This window comes from Coregonus lavaretus, assembly GCF_964263955.1.
Source record: "Coregonus lavaretus genome assembly, contig: HAP1_SCAFFOLD_145, whole genome shotgun sequence".
Lineage (NCBI taxonomy): Eukaryota > Metazoa > Chordata > Actinopteri > Salmoniformes > Salmonidae > Coregonus > Coregonus lavaretus.
Genome location: NW_028165685.1, coordinates 99837 through 124881, shown reverse-complemented (window position 1 = coordinate 124881; position 25045 = coordinate 99837). Strand labels below are relative to the sequence as shown.

Sequence of the window (25045 nt, the reverse complement as noted above, 5' to 3'; positions counted from 1 at the left end):
CGTAGTCCTTCCTCTCCTCTAAACGTTATCACAACGTTATCACAACATAACCACAATCCAACCTTAGTACACTAGACTGTCACCTTGCCACTCCTCCGTAGTCCTTCCTCTCCTCTAAACGTTATCACAACGTTATCACAACATAACCACAATCCAACCTTAGTACACCAGACTGTCACCTTGCCACTCCTCCGTAGTCCTTCCTCTCCTCTAAACGTTATCACAACGTTATCACAACATAACCACAATCCAACCTTAGTACACCAGACTGTCACCTTGCCACTCCTCCGTAGTCCAGTCCTTCCTCTCCTCTAAACGTTATCACAACGCTATCACAACATAACCACAATCCAACCTTAGTACACCAGACTGTCACCTTGCCACTCCTCCGTAGTCCTTCCTCTCCTCTAAACGTTATCACAACGTTATCACAACATAACCACAATCCAACCTTAGTACACCAGACTGTCACCTTGCCACTCCTCCGTAGTCCTTCCTCTCCTCTAAACGTTATCACAACGCTATCACAACATAACCACAATCCAACCTTAGTACACCAGACTGTCACCTTGCCACTCCTCTGTAGTCCTTCCTCTCCTCTAAACGTTATCACAACGTTATCACAACATAACCACAATCCAACCTTAGTACACCAGACTGTCACCTTGCCACTCCTCCGTAGTCCTTCCTCTCCTCTAAACGTTATCACAACGTTATCACAACATAACCACAATCCAACCTTAGTACACCAGACTGTCACCTTGCCACTCCTCCGTAGTCCTTCCTCTCCTCTAAACGTTATCACAACGTTATCACAACATAACCACAATCCAACCTTAGTACACCAGACTGTCACCTTGCCACTCCTCCGTAGTCCTTCCTCTCCTCTAAACGTTATCACAACGTTATCACAACATAACCACAATCCAACCTTAGTACACCAGACTCACACCTTGCCACTCCTCCGTAGTCCTTCCTCTCCTCTAAACGTTATCACAACGTTATCACAACATAACCACAATCCAACCTTAGTACACCAGACTGTCACCTTGCCACTCCTCCGTAGTCCTTCCTCTCCTCTAAACGTTATCACAACGTTATCACAACATAACCACAATCCAACCTTAGTACACCAGACTGTCACCTTGCCACTCCTCCGTAGTCCTTCCTCTCCTCTAAACGTTATCACAACGTTATCACAACATAACCACAATCCAACCTTAGTACACCAGACTGTCACCTTGCCACTCCTCCGTAGTCCTTCCTCTCCTCTAAACGTTATCACAACGTTATCACAACATAACCACAATCCAACCTTAGTACACCAGACTGTCACCTTGCCACTCCTCCGTAGTCCAGTCCTTCCTCTCCTCTAAACGTTATCACAACGCTATCACAACATAACCACAATCCAACCTTAGTACACCAGACTGTCACCTTGCCACTCCTCCGTAGTCCTTCCTCTCCTCTAAACGTTATCACAACGTTATCACAACATAACCACAATCCAACCTTAGTACACCAGACTGTCACCTTGCCACTCCTCCGTAGTCCTTCCTCTCCTCTAAACGTTATCACAACGTTATCACAACATAACCACAATCCAACCTTAGTACACCAGACTGTCACCTTGCCACTCCTCCGTAGTCCTTCCTCTCCTCTAAACGTTATCACAACGTTATCACAACATAACCACAATCCAACCTTAGTACACCAGACTGTCACCTTGCCACTCCTCCGTAGTCCAGTCCTTCCTCTCCTCTAAACGTTATCACAACGCTATCACAACATAACCACAATCCAACCTTAGTACACCAGACTGTCACCTTGCCACTCCTCCGTAGTCCTTCCTCTCCTCTAAACGTTATCACAACGTTATCACAACATAACCACAATCCAACCTTAGTACACCAGACTGTCACCTTGCCACTCCTCCGTAGTCCTTCCTCTCCTCTAAACGTTATCACAACGTTATCACAACATAACCACAATCCAACCTTAGTACACCAGACTGTCACCTTGCCACTCCTCCGTAGTCCTTCCTCTCCTCTAAACGTTATCATAACGCTATCACAACATAACCACAATCCAACCTTAGTACACCAGACTGTCACCTTGCCACTCCTCGGTAGTCCTTCCTCTCCTCTAAACGTTATCACAACGTTATCACAACATAACCACAATCCAACCTTAGTACACCAGACTGTCACCTTGCCACTCCTCCGTAGTCCTTCCTCTCCTCTAAACGTTATCACAACGTTATCACAACATAACCACAATCCAACCTTAGTACACCAGAATGTCACCTTGCCACTCCTCCGTAGTCCTTCCTCTCCTCTAAACGTTATCACAACGTTATCACAACATAACCACAATCCAACCTTAGTACACCAGACTGTCACCTTGCCACTCCTCCGTAGTCCAGTCCTTCCTCTCCTCTAAACGTTATCACAACGTTATCACAACATAACCACAATCCAACCTTAGTACACCAGACTGTCACCTTGCCACTCCTCTGTAGTCCTTCCTCTCCTCTAAACGTTATCACAACGTTATCACAACATAACCACAATCCAACCTTAGTACACCAGACTGTCACCTTGCCACTCCTCCGTAGTCCAGTCCTTCCTCTCCTCTAAACGTTATCACAACGTTATCACAACATAACCACAATCCAACCTTAGTACACCAGACTGTCACCTTGCCACTCCTCCGTAGTCCAGTCCTTCCTCTCCTCTAAACTTCACCATCAGTCGTTTCTTCAGATCCTTTGGTCTCATCTTCATGATCTGACGATAAGACTCCTACACACAGACACAGACACACACACAGACACACACACACATAGACACAGACACACATAGACACAGACACACACACGCTTAATTAAAGAAAATATAACTTGAAGAACATGTCCTGGTGGCAGAATATCTATAAACCACAGGAATAGCCCGGAATATTCCAAAGACATAAATAGATGCTACAGACACTAAATGATGACACATTGTATAGTTAGAGGAGAACTATGCAGAACTCTCACCGCCATTTCCTGGTTACGGCAGGTAGCTGCACTATGCAGAACTCTCACCGCCATTTCCTGGTTACGGCAGGTAGCTGCACTATGCAGAACTCTCACCGCCATTTCCTGGTTACGGCAGGTAGCTGCACTCTGCAGAACTCTCCCCGCCATTTCCTGGTTACGGCAGGTAGCTGCACTCTGCAGAACTCTCACCGCCATTTCCTGGTTACGGCAGGTAGCTGCACTATGCAGAACTCTCACCGCCATTTCCTGGTTACGGCAGGTAGCTGCACTATGCAGAACTCTCCCCGCCATTTCCTGGTTACGGCAGGTAGGTGCACTATGCAGAACTCTCACCGCCATTTCCTGGTTACGGCAGGTAGCTGCACTATGCAGAACTCTCACCGCCATTTCCTGGTTACGGCAGGTAGCTGCACTATGCAGAACTCTCACCGCCATTTCCTGGTTACGGCAGGTAGCTGCACTATGCAGAACTCTCACCGCCATTTCCTGGTTACGGCAGGTAGCTGCACTATGCAGAACTCTCACCGCCATTTCCTGGTTACGGCAGGTAGCTGCACTATGCAGAACTCTCCCCGCCATTTCCTGGTTACGGCAGGTAGGTGCACTATGCAGAACTCTCACCGCCATTTCCTGGTTACGGCAGGTAGCTGCACTATGCAGAACTCTCACCGCCATTTCCTGGTTACGGCAGGTAGCTGCACTATGCAGAACTCTCACCGCCATTTCCTGGTTACGGCAGGTAGCTGCACTATGCAGAACTCTCCCCACCATTTCCTGGTTACGGCAGGTAGCTGCACTATGCAGAACTCTCACCGCCATTTCCTGGTTACGGCAGGTAGGTGCACTATGCAGAACTCTCACCGCCATTTCCTGGTTACGGCAGGTAGGTGCACTATGCAGAACTCTCACCGCCATTTCCTGGTTACGGCAGGTAGCTGCACTATGCAGAACTCTCCCCGCCATTTCCTGGTTACGGCAGGTAGCTGCACTATGCAGAACTCTCACCGCCATTTCCTGGTTACGGCAGGTAGCTGCACTCTGCAGAACTCTCACCGCCATTTCCTGGTTACGGCAGGTAGCTGCACTATGCAGAACTCTCACCGCCATTTCCTGGTTACGGCAGGTAGCTGCACTATGCAGAACTCTCCCCGCCATTTCCTGGTTACGGCAGGTAGCTGCACTATGCAGAACTCTCACCGCCATTTCCTGGTTACGGCAGGTAGCTGCACTCTGCAGAACTCTCACCGCCATTTCCTGGTTACGGCAGGTAGCTGCACTATGCAGAACTCTCACCGCCATTTCCTGGTTACGGCAGGTAGCTGCACTCTGCAGAACTCTCACCGCCATTTCCTGGTTACGGCAGGTAGCTGCACTATGCAGAACTCTCCCCGCCATTTCCTGGTTACGGCAGGTAGCTGCACTCTGCAGAACTCTCCCCGCCATTTCCTGGTTACGGCAGGTAGCTTAGTGGTTAAGAGCGTTGTGCCAGTAACCGAAAGGCGGCTGGTTCTAATCCCCCGAGCCGACTAGGTGAAAAATCTGTCGATGTGCCCTTGAGCAAGGCACTTAACCCTAATTGCTCCTGTAAGTCGCTCTGGATAAGAGCGTCTGCTAAATGACTAAAATGTAAATGTATTGTGTCGGCATGCCTATAAATGTGTGTGTGTGTGTGTGTGTGTGTGTGTGTGTGTGTGTGTGTGTGTGTGTATGTATACACTACCAGTCAAAAGTTTGGACACACCTACTCATTCAAGGGTTTTTCTTTATTTGTACTATTTTCTACATTGTAGAATAATAGTGAAGGCATCAAAACTATGAAATAACACATATGGAATCATGTAGTAACCCAAAAAAAAGTGTTAAACAAATCAAAATATATTTTATATTTGAGATTCTTCAAAGTAGCCACCCTTTGCCTTGATGACAGCTTTGCACACTCTTGGCATTCTCTCAACCAGCTTCACCTGGAATGCTTTTCCAACAGTCTTGAAGGAGTTGCCACATATGCTGAGCACTTGTTGGCTGCTTTTCCTTCAGTCTGCGGTCCGACTCATCCCAAACCATCTCAATTGGGTTGAGGTCGGGGGATTGTGGAGGCCAGGTCATCTGCTGCAGCACTCCATCACTCTCCTTATTGGTCAAATAGCCCTTACAAAGCCTGGAGGTGTGTTAGGTCATTGTCCTGTTGAAAAACAAATGGATTGTCCCACTAAGCCCAAACCAGATGGGATGGCATATTGCTGCAGAATGCTGTGGTAGCCATGCTGGTTAAGTGTGCCTTGAATTCTAAATAAATCACACAGTGTCACCAGCAAAGCACCCCCACACCATCACACCTCCTCCTCCATGCTTCACGGTGGGAACTACACATGCAGAGATCATCCGTTCACCTACTCTGCGTCTCACAAAGACACGGCGGTTGGAACCAAATATCTCCAATTTGGACTCATCAGACCAAAGGACAGATGTCCACCGGTCTAATGTCCATTGCTCGTGTTTCTTGGCCAAAGCTGGTCTCTTCTTCTTATTGGTGTCCTTTAGTAGTGGTTTCTTTGCAGCAATTCGACCACGAAGGCCTGATTCACTTGGTCTTTTACCAAATAGGACTATCTTCTGTATACCACCCCTACGTTGTCACAACACAACTGATTGGCTCAAATGCATTAAGAAGGAAAGAAATTCCACAAAGTAACTTTTAACAAGGCACACCTGTTAATTGAAATGCATTCCAGGTGACCACCTCATGAAGCTGGTTGAGAGAACGCCAAGAGTGTGCAAAGCTGTTCATCAACGCAAAGGGTGGCTACTTTGAAGAATCTCAAATACAAAATATATTTTTATTTGTTTAACACTTTTTTTTTGGTTACTACATGATTCCATATGTGTTATTTCATAGTTTTGATGTCTTCACTATTATTCTACAATGTAGAAAATAGTAAAAAAATAAAGAAAAACCCTGGAATGAGTAGGTGTCCAAACTTTTGACTGGCACTTTATATATGTACGTACCTCAAAGATCTCTTCTCGTGAGACCTCTATGCGACAGTGTCCGGCTTGTGGTTGCTGTAGCGACAGCTCGTGTCGGAGCAGCTTCAGTTTGTGGACCAGGTCTCTCTCATAACGCAGCGTCACCTCGCCTCCTCCTCCTCCTCCCCCCTCCTCCTCCTCACCCCCCACCTCCATCTCTCTCCCGCCTCCCCCATCCAGCGGCCGAGACGACTCCTTCTCCTGGGAGTGTTGGCTGGACACACAATCCATTGGACAGACAGTGGAAAACACACACAATCCATTGGACATACAGTGGAAAACACACACAATCCATTGGACATACAGTGGAAAACACACACAATCCATTGGACATACAGTGGAAAACACACACAATCCATTGGACATACAGTGGAAAGAATAGGATTCGACCCCTTTCTGATTTTCTCTATTGTTGCATATCTTTGATACTGAATGTTATCAGATCTTCAACCAAAACCTAACATTAGATAAAGGGAACCTGATTGAACAAATAACAACAACAAAAAAATGGATACTTATTTTATTTATATCATAAACTAAGTTATGCAACACCCAATGCCCCTGTGTGGAAAAAGTAATTGCCCCCTTACACTCAATAACTGGTTGTGCCACCTTTAGCTGCAATGACTACAACCAAACGCTTCCTGTAGTTGTTGATCAGTCTCTCACGTCGCTGTGGAGGAATTTTGGCCCACTCTTCCATGCAGAACTGCTTTAACTCAGTGACGTGTGGGTTTTCAAGCATGAACTGCTTGTTTCAAGTCCTGCCACAACATCTCAATTGGGATTACGTCTGGACTTTGACTAGGACATTCCAAAACCTCAAATTAGTTGCTTTTTAGCCATTTTCATGTAAACTTGATTGTGTGTTTTGGATCATTGTCTTGCTGCATGACCCAGCTGCGCTTTTGGAATGGCCTAGTCAAAGTACAGACGTAATCCCAATTGAGATGTTGTGGCAGGACTTGAAACAAGCAGATCATGCTTGAAAACCCACAAATGTCGCTGAGTTAAAGCTGTTCTGCATGGAAGAGTGGGCCAAAATTCCTCCAAGTGACGTGAGAAACTGATCAACAACTACAGGAAGCATTTGGTTGGAGTCATTGCAGCTAAAGGTGGCACAACCAGTTATTGAGTGTACACTGCTTTGCAAAAGTATTCATCCCCCTTGGCGTTTTTCATATTTTGTTGCATTACAACATGTAATTTAACTTGATTTTTATTTGGATTTCATGTAATGGACATACACAAAATAGTCCAGATTGGTGAAGTGAAATGAAAAAAATAACTTATTAACAAAATTCTGAAAAATAAATAACGGAAAAGTGGTGCGTGCATATGTATTCACCCCCTTTGCTATGAAGCCCCTAAATAAGATCTGGTGCAACCAATTACCTTCAGAATTACATAATTAGTTAAATAAAGTCCACCTGTGTGCAATCTAAGTGTCACATGATCTCAGTATATATATACACCTGTTCTGAAAGGCCCCAGAGTCTGCAACACCACTAAGCAAGGGGCACCACCAAGCAAGCGGCACCATGAAGACCAAGGAGCTCTCCAAACAGGTCAGGGACAAAGTTGTGGAGAAGTACACATCAGGGTTGGGTTATAAAAAAATATCCGAAACTTTGAACATCCCACGGAGCACCATTAAATCCATTATTAAAAAATGGAAAGAATATGGCACCACAACAAACCTGCCAAGAGAGGGCCGCCCACCAAAACTCACGGACCAGGCAAGGAGGGCATTAATCAGAGAGGCAACAAAGAGTCAAAGATAACCCTGAAGGAGCTGCAAAGCTCCACAGCGGAGATTGGAGTATCTGTCCATAGGACCACTTTAAGCCGTACACTCCACAGAGCTGGGCTTTACGGAAGAGTGGCCAGAAAAAAGCCATTGCTTAAAGAAAAAAATTTGCAAACACGTTTGGTGTTCGCCAAAAGGCATGTGGGAGACTCCCCAAACATATGGAAGAAGGTACTTTGGTCAGATGAGACTAAAATTGAGCTTTTCGGCCCTCAAGGAAAACGCTATGTCTGGCGCAAACCCAACACCTCTCATCACCCCGAGAACACCATCCCCACAGTGAAGCATGGTGGTGGCAGCATCATGCTGTGGGGATGTTTTTCATCGGCAGGGACTGGGAAACTGGTCAGCATTGAAGGAATGAAGAATGGTGCTAAATACAGGGAAATTCTTGAAGGAAACCTGTTTCAGTCTTCTAGAGATTTGAGACTGGGATGGAGGTTCACCTTCCAGCAGGACAATGACCCTAAGCATACTGCTAAAGCAACACTTGAGTGGTTTAAGGGGAAACATTTAAATGTCTTGGAATGGCCTAGTCAAAGCCCAGACCTCAATCCAATTGAGAATCTGTGGTATGACTTAAAGATTGCTGTACACCAGCGGAACCCATCCAACTTGAAGGAGCTGGAGCAGTTTTGCCTTGAAGAATGGGCAAAAATCCCAGTGGCTAGATGTGCCAAGCTTATAGAGACATACCCCAAGAGACTTGCAGCTGTAATTGCTGCAAAAGGTGTCTCTACAAAGTATTGACTTTGGGGGGGTGAATAGTTATGCACGCTCAGGTTTTATGTTTTTTTTGTCTTATTTCTTGTTTGTTTCACCCAAAAAATTATTTTGCATCTTCAAAGTGGTAGGCATGTTGTGTAAATCAAATGATACAACCCCCCCAAAAATCCATTTTAATTCCAGGTTGTAAGGCAACAAAATAGGAAAAATGCCAAGGGGGGTGAACACTTTCGCAAGTCACTGTAAGGGGGCAATTACTTTTTCACACAGGGGCATTGGGTGTTGCATAACTTTGTTTATTAAATAAATTAAATAAGTGTGTAATTGTTGTGTTATTTATTCATTCAAGTTCCCTTTATCTAATATTAGGTTTTGGTTGAAGATCTGATAACATTCAGTATCAAAAATAATCAAAAATAGAGAAAATTAGAAAGGGCACTGTATATAATCCAAATCAAATCAAATTTTATTTGCCACATGCGCCAAATACAACAGGTGTAGACATTACAGTGAAATGCTTACTGACAAGCCCTTAACCAACAATGCAGTTTTTAAGAAAAAAATAAGAAGTGTTAAGTAAAAAATAGATAAGTAAAAAAAAAAAAAATAGCAAATACCAAACAATTAAAGTCAAATAGCAAATAATCCATAGATAACATGAGTGGTGTGTCTATAGCCCAGTATCTAGAGTCATTTGTGTGTCTATAGCCCAGTATCTAGAGTCATTGGTGTGTCTATAGCCCAGTATCTAGAGTCATTGGTGTGTCTATAGCCCAGTATCTAGAGTCATTGGTGTGTCTATAGCCCAGTATCTAGAGTCATTGGTGTGTCTATAGCCCAGTATCTAGAGTCATTGGTGTGTCTATAGCCCAGTATCTAGAGTCATTGGTGTGTCTATAGCCCAGTATCTAGAGTCATTGGTGTGTCTATAGCCCAGTATCTAGAGTCATTGGTGTGTCTATAGCCCAGTATCTAGAGTCATTGGTGTGTCTATAGCCCAGTATCTAGAGTCAGTGGTGTGTCTATAGCCCAGTATCTAGAGTCATTGGTGTGTCTATAGCCCAGTATCTAGAGTCATTGGTGTGTCTATAGCCCAGTATCTAGAGTCATTGGTGTGTCTATAGCCCAGTATCTAGAGTCATTGGTGTGTCTGTCTATAGCCCAGTATCTAGAGTCATTGGTGTGTCTATAGCCCAGTATCTAGAGTCATTGGTGTGTCTATAGCCCAGTATCTAGAGTCATTGGTGTGTCTATAGCCCAGTATCTAGAGTCATTGGTGTGTCTATAGCCCAGTATCTAGAGTCATTGGTGTGTCTATAGCCCAGTATCTAGAGTCATTGGTGTGTCTATAGCCCAGTATCTAGAGTCATTGGTGTGTCTATAGGCCAGTATCTAGAGTCATTGGTGTGTCTATAGCCCAGTATCTAGAGTCATTGGTGTGTCTATAGCCCAGTATCTAGAGTCAGTGGTGTGTCTATAGCCCAGTATCTAGAGTCATTGGTGTGTCTATAGCCCAGTATCTAGAGTCATTGGTGTGTCTATAGCTCAGTATCTAGAGTCATTGGTGTGTCTATAGCCCAGTATCTAGAGTCAGTGGTGTGTCTATAGCCCAGTATCTAGAGTCAGTGGTGTGTCTATAGCCCAGTATCTAGAGTCATTGGTGTGTCTATAGCCCAGTATCTAGAGTCATTGGTGTGTCTATAGCCCAGTATCTAGAGTCATTGGTGTGTCTATAGCCCAGTATCTAGAGTCATTGGTGTGTCTGTCTATAGCCCAGTATCTAGAGTCATTGGTGTGTCTATAGCCCAGTATCTAGAGTCATTGGTGTGTCTATAGCCCAGTATCTAGAGTCATTGGTGTGTCTATAGCCCAGTATCTAGAGTCATTGGTGTGTCTATAGCCCAGTATCTAGAGTCATTGGTGTGTCTATAGCCCAGTATCTAGAGTCATTGGTGTGTCTGTCTATAGCCCAGTATCTAGAGTCATTGGTGTGTCTATAGCCCAGTATCTAGAGTCATTGGTGTGTCTATAGCCCAGTATCTAGAGTCATTGGTGTGTCTATAGCCCAGTATCTAGAGTCATTGGTGTGTCTATAGCCCAGTATCTAGAGTCATTGGTGTGTCTATAGCCCAGTATCTAGAGTCATTGGTGTGTCTATAGCCCAGTATCTAGAGTCATTGGTGTGTCTATAGCCCAGTATCTAGAGTCAGTGGTGTTAGAGGTGTCTGCTAAATGACTAAAATGTAAATGTAAATGTGATTACTGGTAGTAAATCACATCATTATTTCACTTCCACTGCTCACCATAGGACTGGGCTGTAACCTTCTGTCTGTGTGTGTGTGTGTGTGTGTGTGTGTGTGCGCACACAAGTGTACCTGATGATGGTGTATAGTCGGGGGTCAGTGAACTGTGTGGTTCGGTTGTTGTACCTGATGATGGTGTGTAGTCGGGGGTCAGTGAACTGCGTGGTTCGGTTGTTGTACCTGATGATGGTGTGTAGTCGGGGGTCAGTGAACTGCGTGGTTCGGTTGTTGTACCTGATGATGGTGTGTAGTCGGGGGTCAGTGAACTGCGTGGTTCGGTTGTTGTACCTGATGATGGTGTGTAGTCGGGGGTCAGTGAACTGCGTGGTTCGGTTGTTGTACCTGATGATGGTGTGTAGTCGGGGGTCAGTGAACTGCGTGGTTCGGTTGTTATGGTCCACAAAGTAGATACGTCCCGACACCGTGCTCCTCACCTCCCAGCCGGCTGGCAGCGGACCCAACTCCTCACAGCTCACACTGGTCAGGTCCCTGGACCAATCACAACAGACCTTACTGTCAGGTCCCTGGACCAATCACAACACACCTTTCTGAGATCTACACCAATCACAACACACCTTACTGAGCTATACACCAATCACAACACACCTCACTGAGCTCTAAGCCTTCCAACTGGATGCATTCAAATTCAGGTAGGTGTGTAAGGGATGAGGTAGGATAGAGGGGAGGTGAGACAGAGGGGGGAGGTAGGATAGAGGGGGGAGGTAGGACGGGGGGGGTAGGACAGTAAGGTTAGAGGGTAGGATAGTAAGGTTAGAGGGTAGGATAGTAAGGTTAGAGGGTAGGATAGTAAGGGTAGGATAGTAAGGTTAGAGGGTAGGATAGTAAGGGTAGGATAGTAAGGTTAGAGGGTAGAATAGTAAGGGTAGGATAGTAAGGTTAGAGGGTAGGATAGTAAGGTTAGAGGGTAGGATAGTAAGGTTAGAGGGTAGGATAGTAAGGTTAGAGGGTAGGATAGTAAGGTTAGAGGGTAGGATAGTAAGGGTAGGATAGTAAGGTTAGAGGGTAGGATTGTAAGGTTAGAGGGTAGGATAGTAAGGGTAGGATAGTAAGGTTAGAGGGTAGGATAGTAAGGTTAGAGGGTAGGATAGTAAGGTTAGAGGGTAGGATAGTAAGGTTAGAGGGTAGGACAGTAAGGTTAGAGGGTAGGATAGTAAGGTTAGAGGGTAGGATAGTAAGGTTAGAGGGTAGGATAGTAAGGTTAGAGGGTAGGATAGTAAGGTTAGAGGGTAGGATAGTAAGGTTAGAGGGTAGGATAGTAAGGTTAGAGGGTAGTATAGTAAGGTTAGAGGGTAGGATAGTAAGGTTAGAGGGTAGGATAGTAAGGTTAGAGGGTAGGATAGTAAGGTTAGAGGGTAGGATAGTAAGGTTAGAGGGTAGTATAGTAAGGGTAGGATAGTAAGGTTAGAGGGTGGATAGTAAGGTTAGAGGGTAGGATAGTAAGGTTAGAGGGTAGGATAGTAAGGTTAGAGGGTGGATAGTAAGGTTAGAGGGTAGGATAGTAAGGTTAGAGGGTAGGATAGTAAGGTTAGAGGGTAGGATAGTAAGGTTAGAGGGTAGGATAGTAAGGTTAGAGGGTAGGATAGTAAGGTTAGAGGGTAGGATAGTAAGGTTAGAGGGTAGGATAGTAAGGTTAGAGGGTAGGATAGTAAGGGTAGGATAGTAAGGTTAGAGGGTAGGGTAGTAAGGGTAGGATAGTAAGGTTAGAGGGTAGGGTAGTAAGGTTAGAGGGTAGGATAGTAAGGTTAGAGGGTAGGATAGTAAGGTTAGAGGGTAGGATAGTAAGGTTAGAGGGTAGGATAGTAAGGTTAGAGGGTAGTATAGTAAGGGTAGGATAGTAAGGTTAGAGGGTAGTATATTAAGGTTAGAGGGTAGGATAGTAAGGGTAGGATAGTAAGGTTAGAGGGTAGGATAGTAAGGTTAGAGGGTAGGATAGTAAGGTTAGAGGGTAGGATAGTAAGGTTAGAGGATAGAATAGTAAGGTTAGAGGGTAGGATAGTAAGGTTAGAGGGTAGGACAGTAAGGTTAGAGGGTGGATAGTAAGGTTAGAGGGTAGGATAGTAAGGTTAGAGGGTAGGGTAGTAAGGTTAGAGGGTAGGACAGTAAGGTTAGAGGGTAGGATAGTAAGGTTAGAGGGTAGGATAGTAAGGTTAGAGGGAAGGATAGTAAGGTTAGAGGGTAGGATAGTAAGGTTAGAGGGTAGGATAGTAAGGCTAGAGGGTAGGATAGTAAGGTTAGAGGGTAGGATAGTAAGGTTAGAGGGTAGGATAGTAAGGTTAGAGGGTAGGGTAGTAAGGGTAGGATAGTAAGGTTAGAGGGTAGGATAGTAAGGTTAGAGGGTAGGATAGTAAGGTTAGAGGGTAGGATAGTAAGGGTAGGATAGTAAGGTTAGAGGGTAGGATAGTAAGGGTAGGATAGTAAGGTTAGAGGGTAGGATAGTAAGGTTAGAGGGTAGGATAGTAAGGTTAGAGGGTAGGATAGTAAGGGTAGGATAGTAAGGTTAGAGGGTAGGATAGTAAGGTTAGAGGGAAGGATAGTAAGGTTAGAGGGTAGGATAGTAAGGTTAGAGGGTAGGATAGTAAGGTTAGAGGGTAGGATAGTAAGGTTAGAGGGTAGGATAGTAAGGTTAGAGGGTAGTATAGTAAGGGTAGGATAGTAAGGTTAGAGGGTGGATAGTAAGGTTAGAGGGTAGGATAGTAAGGTTAGAGGGTAGGGTAGTAAGGTTAGAGGGTAGGACAGTAAGGTTAGAGGGTAGGATAGTAAGGTTAGAGGGTAGGATAGTAAGGTTAGAGGGAAGGATAGTAAGGTTAGAGGGTAGGATAGTAAGGTTAGAGGGTAGGATAGTAAGGCTAGAGGGTAGGATAGTAAGGTTAGAGGGTAGGATAGTAAGGTTAGAGGGTAGGATAGTAAGGTTAGAGGGTAGGGTTGTAAGGGTAGGATAGTAAGGTTAGAGGGTAGGATAGTAAGGTTAGAGGGTAGGATAGTAAGGTTAGAGGGTAGTATAGTAAGGGTAGGATAGTAAGGTTAGAGGGTAGGATGGTAAGGGTAGGATAGTAAGGTTAGAGGGTAGGATAGTAAGGTTAGAGGGGAGGATAGTAAGGTTAGAGGGTAGGATAGTAAGGTTAGAGGGTAGGATAGTAAGGTTAGAGGGTAGGATAGTAAGGTTAGAGGGTAGGATAGTAAGGGTAGGATAGTAAGGTTAGAGGGTAGGATAGTAAGGTTAGAGGGTAGGATAGTAAGGTTAGAGGGTAGGATAGTAAGGTTAGAGGGTAGGATAGTAAGGTTAGAGGGAAGGATAGTAAGGTTAGAGGGTAGGATAGTAAGGTTAGAGGGTAGGATAGTAAGGGTAGGATAGTAAGGTTAGAGGGTAGGATTGTAAGGTTAGAGGGTAGGATAGTAAGGGTAGGATAGTAAGGTTAGAGGGTAGGATAGTAAGGTTAGAGGGTAGGATAGTAAGGTTAGAGGGTAGGACAGTAAGGTTAGAGGGTAGGATAGTAAGGTTAGAGGGTAGGATAGTAAGGTTAGAGGGTAGGATAGTAAGGTTAGAGGGTAGGATAGTAAGGTTAGAGGGTAGGATAGTAAGGTTAGAGGGTAGGATAGTAAGGTTAGAGGGTAGTATAGTAAGGGTAGGATAGTAAGGTTAGAGGGTGGATAGTAAGGTTAGAGGGTAGGATAGTAAGGTTAGAGGGTAGGATAGTAAGGTTAGAGGGTAGGATAGTAAGGTTAGAGGGTAGGATAGTAAGGTTAGAGGGTAGTATAGTAAGGGTAGGATAGTAAGGTTAGAGGGTGGATAGTAAGGTTAGAGGGTAGGATAGTAAGGTTAGAGGGTAGGATAGTAAGGTTAGAGGGTAGGATAGTAAGGTTAGAGGGTAGGATAGTAAGGTTAGAGGGTAGGATAGTAAGGTTAGAGGGTAGGATAGTAAGGGTAGGATAGTAAGGTTAGAGGGTAGGGTAGTAAGGGTAGGATAGTAAGGTTAGAGGGTAGGGTAGTAAGGTTAGAGGGTAGTATAGTAAGGGTAGGATAGTAAGGTTAGAGGGTAGTATAGTAAGGTTAGAGGGTAGGATAGTAAGGGTAGAGGGTAGGACAGTAAGGTTAGAGGGTAGGATAGTAAGGTTAGAGGGTAGGATAGTAAGGTTAGAGGGTAGGATAGTAAGGTTAGAGGGTAGGATAGTAAGGTTAGAGGGTAGGATAGTAAGGTTAGAGGGTAGGATAGTAAGGTTAGAGGGTAGTATAGTAAGGGTAGGATAGTAAGGTTAGAGGGTGGATAGTAAGGTTAGAGGGTAGGATAGTAAGGTTAGAGGGTAGGATAGTAAGGTTAGAGGGTAGGATAGTAAGGTTAGAGGGTAGGATAGTAAGGTTAGAGGGTAGTATAGTAAGGGTAGGATAGTAAGGTTAGAGGGTGGATAGTAAGGTTAGAGGGTAGGATAGTAAGGTTAGAGGGTAGGATAGTAAGGTTAGAGGGTAGGATAGTAAGGTTAGAGGGTAGGATAGTAAGGTTAGAGGGTAGGATAGTAAGGTTAGAGGGTAGGATAGTAAGGGTAGGATAGTAAGGTTAGAGGGTAGGGTAGTAAGGGTAGGATAGTAAGGTTAGAGGGTAGGATAGTAAGGTTAGAGGGTAGTATAGTAAGGGTAGGATAGTAAGGTTAGAGGGTAGTATAGTAAGGTTAGAGGGTAGGATAGTAAGGGTAGGATAGTAAGGTTAGAGGGTAGGATAGTAAGGTTAGAGGGTAGGATAGTAAGGTTAGAGGGTAGGATAGTAAGGTTAGAGGATAGGATAGTAAGGTTAGAGGGTAGGATAGTAAGGTTAGAGGGTAGGACAGTAAGGTTAGAGGGTGGATAGTAAGGTTAGAGGGTAGGATAGTAAGGTTAGAGGGTAGGGTAGTAAGGTTAGAGGGTAGGACAGTAAGGTTAGAGGGTAGGATAGTAAGGTTAGAGGGTAGGATAGTAAGGTTAGAGGGAAGGATAGTAAGGTTAGAGGGTAGGATAGTAAGGTTAGAGGGTAGGATAGTAAGGCTAGAGGGTAGGATAGTAAGGTTAGAGGGTAGGATAGTAAGGTTAGAGGGTAGGATAGTAAGGTTAGAGGGTAGGGTAGTAAGGGTAGGATAGTAAGGTTAGAGGGTAGGATAGTAAGGTTAGAGGGTAGGATAGTAAGGTTAGAGGGTAGGATAGTAAGGGTAGGATAGTAAGGTTAGAGGGTAGGATAGTAAGGGTAGGATAGTAAGGTTAGAGGGTAGGATAGTAAGGTTAGAGGGTAGGATAGTAAGGTTAGAGGGTAGGATAGTAAGGGTAGGATAGTAAGGTTAGAGGGTAGGATAGTAAGGTTAGAGGGAAGGATAGTAAGGTTAGAGGGTAGGATAGTAAGGTTAGAGGGTAGGATAGTAAGGTTAGAGGGTAGGATAGTAAGGTTAGAGGGTAGGATAGTAAGGTTAGAGGGTAGTATAGTAAGGGTAGGATAGTAAGGTTAGAGGGTGGATAGTAAGGTTAGAGGGTAGGATAGTAAGGTTAGAGGGTAGGGTAGTAAGGTTAGAGGGTAGGAAAGTAAGGTTAGAGGGTAGGATAGTAAGGTTAGAGGGTAGGATAGTAAGGTTAGAGGGAAGGATAGTAAGGTTAGAGGGTAGGATAGTAAGGTTAGAGGGTAGGATAGTAAGGCTAGAGGGTAGGATAGTAAGGTTAGAGGGTAGGATAGTAAGGTTAGAGGGTAGGATAGTAAGGTTAGAGGGTAGGGTAGTAAGGGTAGGATAGTAAGGTTAGAGGGTAGGATAGTAAGGTTAGAGGGTAGGATAGTAAGGTTAGAGGGTAGGATAGTAAGGGTAGGATAGTAAGGTTAGAGGGTAGGTTAGAGGGTAGGATAGTAAGGTTAGAGGGTAGGATAGTAAGGTTAGAGGGTAGGATAGTAAGGGTAGGATAGTAAGGTTAGAGGGTGGATAGTAAGGTTAGAGGGTAGGATAGTAAGGTTAGAGGGTAGGATAGTAAGGTTAGAGGGTAGGATAGTAAGGGTAGGATAGTAAGGTTAGAGGGTAGGATAGTAAGGTTAGAGGGTAGGATAGTAAGGTTAGAGGGTAGGATAGTAAGGTTAGAGGGTAGGATAGTAAGGTTAGAGGGTAGGGTAGTAAGGTTAGAGGGTAGGATAGTAAGGTTAGAGGGTAGGATAGTAAGGTTAGAGGGTAGGATAGTAAGGGTAGGATAGTAAGGTTAGAGGGTGGATAGTAAGGTTAGAGGGTAGGATAGTAAGGTTAGAGGGTAGGATAGTAAGGTTAGAGGGTAGGATAGTAAGGTTAGAGGGTAGGATAGTAAGGTTAGAGGGTAGGGTAGTAAGGTTAGAGGGTAGGATAGTAAGGTTAGAGGGTAGGATAGTAAGGTTAGAGGGTAGGATAGTAAGGTTAGAGGGTAGTATAGTAAGGTTAGAGGGTATAGGATAGTAAGGTTAGAGGGTAGGATAGTAAGGTTAGAGGGTAGGATAGTAAGGTTAGAGGGTAGTATAGTAAGGTTAGAGGGTAGGATAGTAAGGTTAGAGGGTAGGATAGTAAGGTTAGAGGGTAGGATAGTAAGGTTAGAGGGTAGGATAGTAAGGTTAGAGGGTAGGATAGTAAGGTTAGAGGGTAGGATAGTAAGGTTAGAGGGTAGGATAGTAAGGTTAGAGGGTAGGATAGTAAGGTTAGAGGGTAGGATAGTAAGGTTAGAGGGTAGGATAGTAAGGTTAGAGGGTAGGATAGTAAGGTTAGAGGGTAGGATAGTAAGGTTAGAGGGTAGGATAGTAAGGTTAGAGGGTAGGATAGTAAGGTTAGAGGGTAGGATAGTAAGGGTAGGATAGTAAGGTTAGAGGGTAGGATAGTAAGGTTAGAGGGTAGGATAGTAAGGGTAGGATAGTAAGGTTAGAGGGTAGGATAGTAAGGGTAGGATAGTAAGGTTAAAGGGTAGGATAGTAAGGTTAGAGGGTAGGATAGTAAGGTTAGAGGGTAGGATAGTAAGGTTAGAGGGTAGGATAGTAAGGTTAGAGGGTAGGATAGTAAGGTTAGAGGGTAGGATAGTAAGGTTAGAGGGTAGGGTAGTAAGGTTAGAGGGTAGGATAGTAAGGTTAGAGGGTAGGATAGTAAGGTTAGAGGGTAGGATAGTAAGGTTAGAGGGTAGGATAGTAAGGTTAGAGGGTAGGATAGTAAGGTTAGAGGGTAGGATAGTAAGGTTAGAGGGTAGGATAGTAAGGTTAGAGGGTAGGATAGTAAGGTTAGAGGGTAAGATAGTAAGGTTAGAGGGTAGGATAGTAAGGTCAGGGTAGTAAGGTTAGAGGGTAGGATAGTAAGGGTAGAGGGTAGGATAGTAAGGTTAGAGGGTAGGATAGTAAGGTTAGAGGGTAGGATAGTAAGGTTAGAGGGTAGTATAGTAAGGGTAGGATAGTAAGGTTAGAGGGTAGGATAGTAAGGTTAGAGGGTAGGATAGTAAGGTTAGAGGGTAGGGTAGTAAGGTTAGAGGGTAGGATAGTAAGGTTAGAGGGTAGGATAGTAAGGTTAGAGGGTAGGATAGTAAGGTTAGGATAGTAAGGTTAGAGGGTAGGATAGTAAGGTTAGAGGGTAGGATAGTAAGGTTAGAGGGTAGGATAGTAAGGGTAGGATAGTAAGGTTAGAGGGTAGGATAGTAAGGGTAGAGGGTAGGATAGTAAGGTTAGAGGGTAGGGTAGTAAGGTTAGAGGGTAGGATAGTAAGGTTAGAGGGTAGGATAGTAAGGTTAGAGGGTAGGATAGTAAGGTTAGAGGGTAGGATAGTAAGGTTAGAGGGTAGGATAGTAAGGTTAGAGGGTAGGATAGTAAGGTTAGAGGGTAGGATAGTAAGGTTAGAGGGTAGGATAGTAAGGTTAGAGGGTAGGATAGTAAGGTTAGAGGGTAAGATAGTAAGGTTAGAGGGTAGGATAGTAAGGTCAGGGTAGTAAGGTTAGAGGGTAGGATAGTAAGGGTAGAGGGTAGGATAGTAAGGTTAGAGGGTAGGATAGTAAGGTTAGAGGGTAGGATAGTAAGGTTAGAGGGTAGTATAGTAAGGGTAGGATAGTAAGGTTAGAGGGTAGGATAGTAAGGTTAGAGGGTAGGATAGTAAGGTTAGAGGGTAGGGTAGTAAGGTTAGAGGGTAGGATAGTAAGGTTAGAGGGTAGGATAGTAAGGTTAGAGGGTAGGATAGTAAGGTTAGGATAGTAAGGTTAGAGGGTAGGATAGTAAGGTTAGAGGGTAGGATAGTAAGGTTAGAGGGTAGGATAGTAAGGGTAGGATAGTAAGGTTAGAGGGTAGGATAGTAAGGGTAGAGGGTAGGATAGTAAGGTTAGAGGGTAGGGTAGTAAGGTTAGAGGGTAGGATAGTAAGGTTAGAGGGTAGGATAGTAAGGTTAGAGGGTAGGATAGTAAGGTTAGGATAGTAAGGTTAGAGGGTAGGATAGTAAGGTTAGAGGGTAGGATAGTAAGGTTAGAGGGTAGGATAGTAAGGGTAGGATAGTAAGGTTAGAGGGTAGGATAGTAAGGGTAGAGGGTAGGATAGTAAGGGTAGGATAGTAAGGTTAGAGGGTAGGATAGTAAGGTTAGAGGGTAGGATAGTAAGGTTAGAGGGTAGGATAGTAAGGTTAGAGGGTAGGGTAGTAAGGTTAGAGGGTAGGATAGTAAGGTTAGAGGGTAGGGTAGTAAGGTTAGAGGGTATGATAGTAAGGTTAGAGGGTAGGATAGTAAGGTTAGAGGGTAGAATAGTAAGGTTAGAGGGTAGGGTAGTAAGGTTAGAGGGTAGGATAGTAAGGTTAGAGGGTAGGATAATAAGGTTAGAGGGTAGGATAGTAAGGTTAGAGGGTAGGATAGTAAGGTTAGAGGGTAGGATAGTAAGGTTAGAGGGTATGATAGTAAGGTTAGAGGGTAGGATAGTAAGGTTAGAGGGTAGGATAGTAAGGTTAGAGGGTAGGATAGTAAGGTTAGAGGGTAGGATAGTAAGGTTAGAGGGTAGGATAGTAGACGGATGGCTGTACGGTGGCCATGTGTTACCTGGGTAGTATAGTAGACGGATGGCTGTATGGTGGCCATGTGTTACCTGGGTAGTATAGTAGACGGATGGCTGTATGGTGGCCATGTGTTACCTGGGTAGTATAGTAGACGGATGGCTGTGTGGTGGCCATGTGTTACCTGGGTAGTATAGTAGACGGATGGCTGTGTGGTGGCCATGTGTTACCTGGGTAGTATAGTAGACGGATGGCTGTATGGTGGCCATGTGTTACCTGGGTAGTATAGTAGACGGATGGCTGTATTGTGGTGGCCATGTGTTACCTGGGTAGTATAGTAGACGGATGGCTGTACGGTGGCCATGTGTTACCTGGGTAGTATAGTAGACGGATGGCTGTATGGTGGCCATGTGTTACCTGGGTAGTATAGTAGACGGATGGCTGTATGGTGGCCATGTGTTACCTGGGTAGTATAGTAGACGGATGGCTGTATTGTGGCCATGTGTTACCTGGGTAGTATAGTAGACGGATGGCTGTGTGGTGGCCATGTGTTACCTGGGTAGTATAGTAGACGGATGGCTGTATGGTGGCCATGCGTTACCTGGGTAGTATAGTAGACGGATGGCTGTGTGGTGGCCATGTGTTACCTGGGTAGTATAGTAGACGGATGGCTGTTTGGTGGCCATGTGTTACCTGGGTAGTATAGTAGACGGATGGCTGTATTGTGGTGGCCATGTGTTACCTGGGTAGTATAGTAGACGGATGGCTGTATGGTGGCCATGCGTTACCTGGGTAGTATAGTAGACGGATGGCTGTATGGTGGCCATGTGTTACCTGGGTAGTATAGTAGACGGATGGCTGTGTGGTGGCCATGTGTTACCTGGGTAGTATAGTAGACGGATGGTGGCCATGTGTTACCTGGGTAGTATAGTAGACGGATGGCTGTATGGTGGCCATGTGTTACCTGGGTAGTATAGTAGACGGATGGCTGTATGGTGGCCATGTGTTACCTGGGTAGTATAGTAGACGGATGGCTGTTTGGTGGCCATGTGTTACCTGGGTAGTATAGTAGACGGATGGCTGTGTGGTGGCCATGTGTTACCTGGGTAGTATAGTAGACGGATGGCTGTATGGTGGCCATGTGTTACCTGGGTAGTATAGTAGACGGATGGCTGTATGGTGGCCATGTGTTACCTGGGTAGTATAGTAGACGGATGGCTGTATGGTGGCCATGCGTTACCTGGGTAGTATAGTAGACGGATGGCTGTATGGTGGCCATGTGTTACCTGGGTAGTATAGTAGACGGATGGCTGTGTGGTTGCCATGCGTTACCTGGGTATGCGTGGGTCATGCCAGGTGCTGACTCCCGTCTGTGTGTGAAGAAAATACACCTGTCCCTGCACCGTGGTGCGCTGCTCTGTAACACACATTACACAGAAAGGTCACACACACACACACACACATTACACACACACACACACACACACACACACACACACACACACCTGTCCCTGCACCGTGGTGCGCTGCTCTGTAACACACATTACACAGAAAGGTCTCACACACACACACATTACACACACACACACATTACACACACACACACACACACGGCCCTGCACCATGGTGTGCTGCTCAATAACACACACACACACACACACACACACACACACACTCTCCCTCTCTCTTACCGTATCCCTCAGGCAGATCAGGTGATTGGTTGCCATGCGGTCGGTTCTGAGGGGTGTGGGTGTGTCTTTGGGAATCCTGGCCTCTGATTCGCTGAGCCTGGAGCCGGTTCTCCTGGTTGGGTGAATCCAGTGGACAGGTCCCGCCCCCAGCGGCGCCCGTGGGGTCTGAGTACGGTAGCGGCTCCTCACTGAAACAGCCCTCAAACACAGGCCTACACACACACACACCTGTTACCTCACTGAAACAGCCCTCAAACACAGGCCTACACACACACACACACCTGTTACCTCACTGAAACAGCCCTCAAACACAGGCCTACACACACACACACCTGTTACCTCACTGAAACAGCCCTCAAACACAGGCCTACACACACACACACCTGTTACCTCACTGAAACAGCCCTCAAACACAGGCCTACACACACACACCTGTTACACGCTACACCTGTTACACGCTACACCTGTTACACACCTGTTGCACACTATACCTGTTACACGCCACACCTGTTACACACCTGTTACACGCCACACCTGTTACACACTACACCTGTTACACGCTACACCTGTTAAACACCTGTTGCACACTACACCTGTTACACACTACACCTGTTACACACTACACCTGTTACACACTACACCTGTTGCACACTACACCTGTTACACACTACACCTGTTACACGCCACACCTGTTACACACTACACCTGTTACACGCCACACCTGTTACACACTACACCTGTTACACGCTACACCTGTTAAACACCTGTTGCACACTACACCTGTTACACACTACACCTGTTACACACTACACCTGTTACACACTACACCTGTTACACGCCACACCTGTTACACACTACACCTGTTACACGCTACACCTGTTACACACCTGTTACACACCACACCTGTTACATGCTACACCTGTTACACGCTACACCTGTTACCTGTTACACGCCACACCTGTTACACACTACACCTGTTACACGCTACACCTGTTAAACACCTGTTACACACTACACCTGTTACACACTACACCTGTTACACCCTACACCTGTTACACGCCACACCTGTTACACACTACACCTGTTACACGCTACACCTGTTACACACCTGTTACACACCACACCTGTTACATGCTACACCTGTTACACCCTACACCTGTTACACGCTACACCTGTTACACGCTACACCTGTTACACACTACACCTGTTACACACTACACCTGTTACACACACAGTGAGAGAGACCTCCAACACACAGTGAGAGAGCCCTCCAACACACAGTGAGAGAGCCCTCCCAACACACAGTGAGAGAGCCCTCCAACACACAGTGAGAGAGCCCTCCAACACACAGTGAGAGAGCCCTCCAACACACAGTGAGAGAGCCCTCCAACACACAGTGAGAGAGCCCTCCCAACACACAGTGAGAGAGCCCTCCAACACACAGTGAGAGAGCCCTCCAACACACAGTGAGAGAGCCCTCCAACACACAGTGAGAGTGCCCTCCAACACACAGTGAGAGAGAGACCTCCAACACACAGTGAGAGAGCCCTCCAACACACAGTGAGAGAGCCCTCCAACACACAGTGAGAGAGCCCTCCAACACACAGTGAGAGCCCACACAGTGAGAGAGCCCTCCAACACACAGTGAGAGAGCCCTCCAACACACAGTGAGAGAGCCCTCCCAACACACAGTGAGAGCCCTCCAACACACAGTGAGAGCCCTCCAACACACAGTGAGAGAGCCCTCCCAACACACAGTGAGAGAGCCCTCCCAACACACAGTGAGAGAGCCCTCCAACACACAGTGAGAGAGCCCTCCAACACACAGAAACACTGACAGATCCTCACCCTTCATTCTCCAACAGTCCTCTACAGTCGACCACAGGTCCTCCACTGCCCATACCATCTCTGGTCTGGAGACTCACTGGAAAACACAGTTATCACACATTATACATACACACACACACATACAGTCATGGCCAAAATTGTTGGCACCCCTGAAATTTTTCCAGAAAATGAAGTATTTCTCACAGAAAAGTATTGAAATTACACATGTTTTGCTATGCACATGTTTATTTCCTTTGTGTGTATTGGAATAACACAAAAAAAAACAGGAAAAAAGCAAATTTGACATAATTTCACACAAAACTAAAAAAATGGGCCGGACAAAGTTATTGGCACCCTTTCAAAATTGTGGATAAATAAGTTTGTTCCAAGCATGTGATGCTCCTTTAAACTCACCTGGGGCAAGTAACAGGTGTGGGCAATCTAAAAATCACACCTGAAAGCAGATAAAAAGGAGAGAAGTTGACTCAGTCTTTGCATTGTGTTTCTGTGTGTGCCACACTAAGCATGGAGAACAGAAAGAGGAAAAGAGAACTGTCTGAGGACTTGAGAACCAAAATTGTGGAAAAATATCAACAATCTCAAGGTTACAAGTCCATCTCCAGAGATCTAGATGTTCCTTTGTCCACAGTGCGCAACATGATCAAGAAGTTTGCAACCCATGGCACTGTAGCTAATCTCCCTGGACGTGGACGGAAGAGAAAAATTGATGAAAGGTTGCAACGCAGGATAGTCCGGATGGTGGATAAGCAGCCCCAAACAAGTTCCAAAGAAATTCAAGCTGTCCTGCAGGCTCAGGGTGCATCAGTGTCAGCGCGAACTATACGTCGAAATTTGAATGAAATGAAACGCTATGGCAGGAGACCCAGGAGGACCCCACTGCTGACACAGAGACATAAAAAAGCAAGACTACAGTTTGCCAAAATGTACATGAGTAAGCCAAATTCCTTCTGGGAGAATGTCTTATGGACAGATGAGACCAAGATAGAGCTTTTTGGTAAAGCACATCGTTCTACTGTTTACCGAAAATGTAATGAAGCCTTCAAAGAAAAGAACACAGTACCTACAGTCAAATATGGTGGAGGTTCAAAGATGTTTTGGGGTTGTTTTGCTGCCTCTGGCACTGGGTGCCTTGACTGTGTGCAAGGCATCATGAAATCTGAGGATTACCAAAGGATTTTGGGTCGCAATGTAGGGCCCAGTGTCAGAAAGCTGGGTTTGCGTCCGAGATCATGGGTCTTCCAGCAGGACAATGACCCCAAACATACTTCAAAAAGCACCCAGAAATGGATGGCAACAAAGCGCTGGAGAGTTCTGAAGTGGCCAGCAATGAGTCCAGATCTTAATCCCATTGAACACCTGTGGAGAGATCTTAAAATTGCTGTTGGGAAAAGGCACCCATCCAATATGAGAGACCTGGAGCAGTTTGCAAAAGAAGAGTGGTCCAAAATTCCGGGTGAGAGGTGTAAGAAGCTTATTGATGGTTATAGGAAGCGACTGATTTCAGTTATTTTTTCCAAAGGGTGTGCAACTAAATATTAAGTTAAGGGTGCCAATCATTTTGTCCGGCCCATTTTTTGAGTTTTGTGTGAAATTATGTCAAATTTGCTTTTTTCCTGTTTTTTTT

The 25045-nt window shown here is 45.3% G+C and overlaps 1 protein-coding gene across 1 annotated transcript in view; it reads right to left on the bottom strand.

Moving 5' to 3' along the window:
* The window catches only part of LOC311115607 (E3 ubiquitin-protein ligase SMURF1-like), a 98321-nt gene that overhangs the window by 30682 nt on the left and 42594 nt on the right, over positions 1-25045 (bottom strand). Inside the window, exons 6-11 of the mRNA XM_084190767.1 lie at positions 23422-23497; positions 21574-21785; positions 21215-21299; positions 11252-11398; positions 6053-6284; positions 2701-2804 (exon numbers count right to left, since the gene is read on the bottom strand). Coding sequence (XP_084046893.1) covers positions 2701-2804; positions 6053-6284; positions 11252-11398; positions 21215-21299; positions 21574-21785; positions 23422-23497 — 856 coding nt within the window. The remainder of the gene's footprint in view (positions 1-2700; positions 2805-6052; positions 6285-11251; positions 11399-21214; positions 21300-21573; positions 21786-23421; positions 23498-25045) is intronic.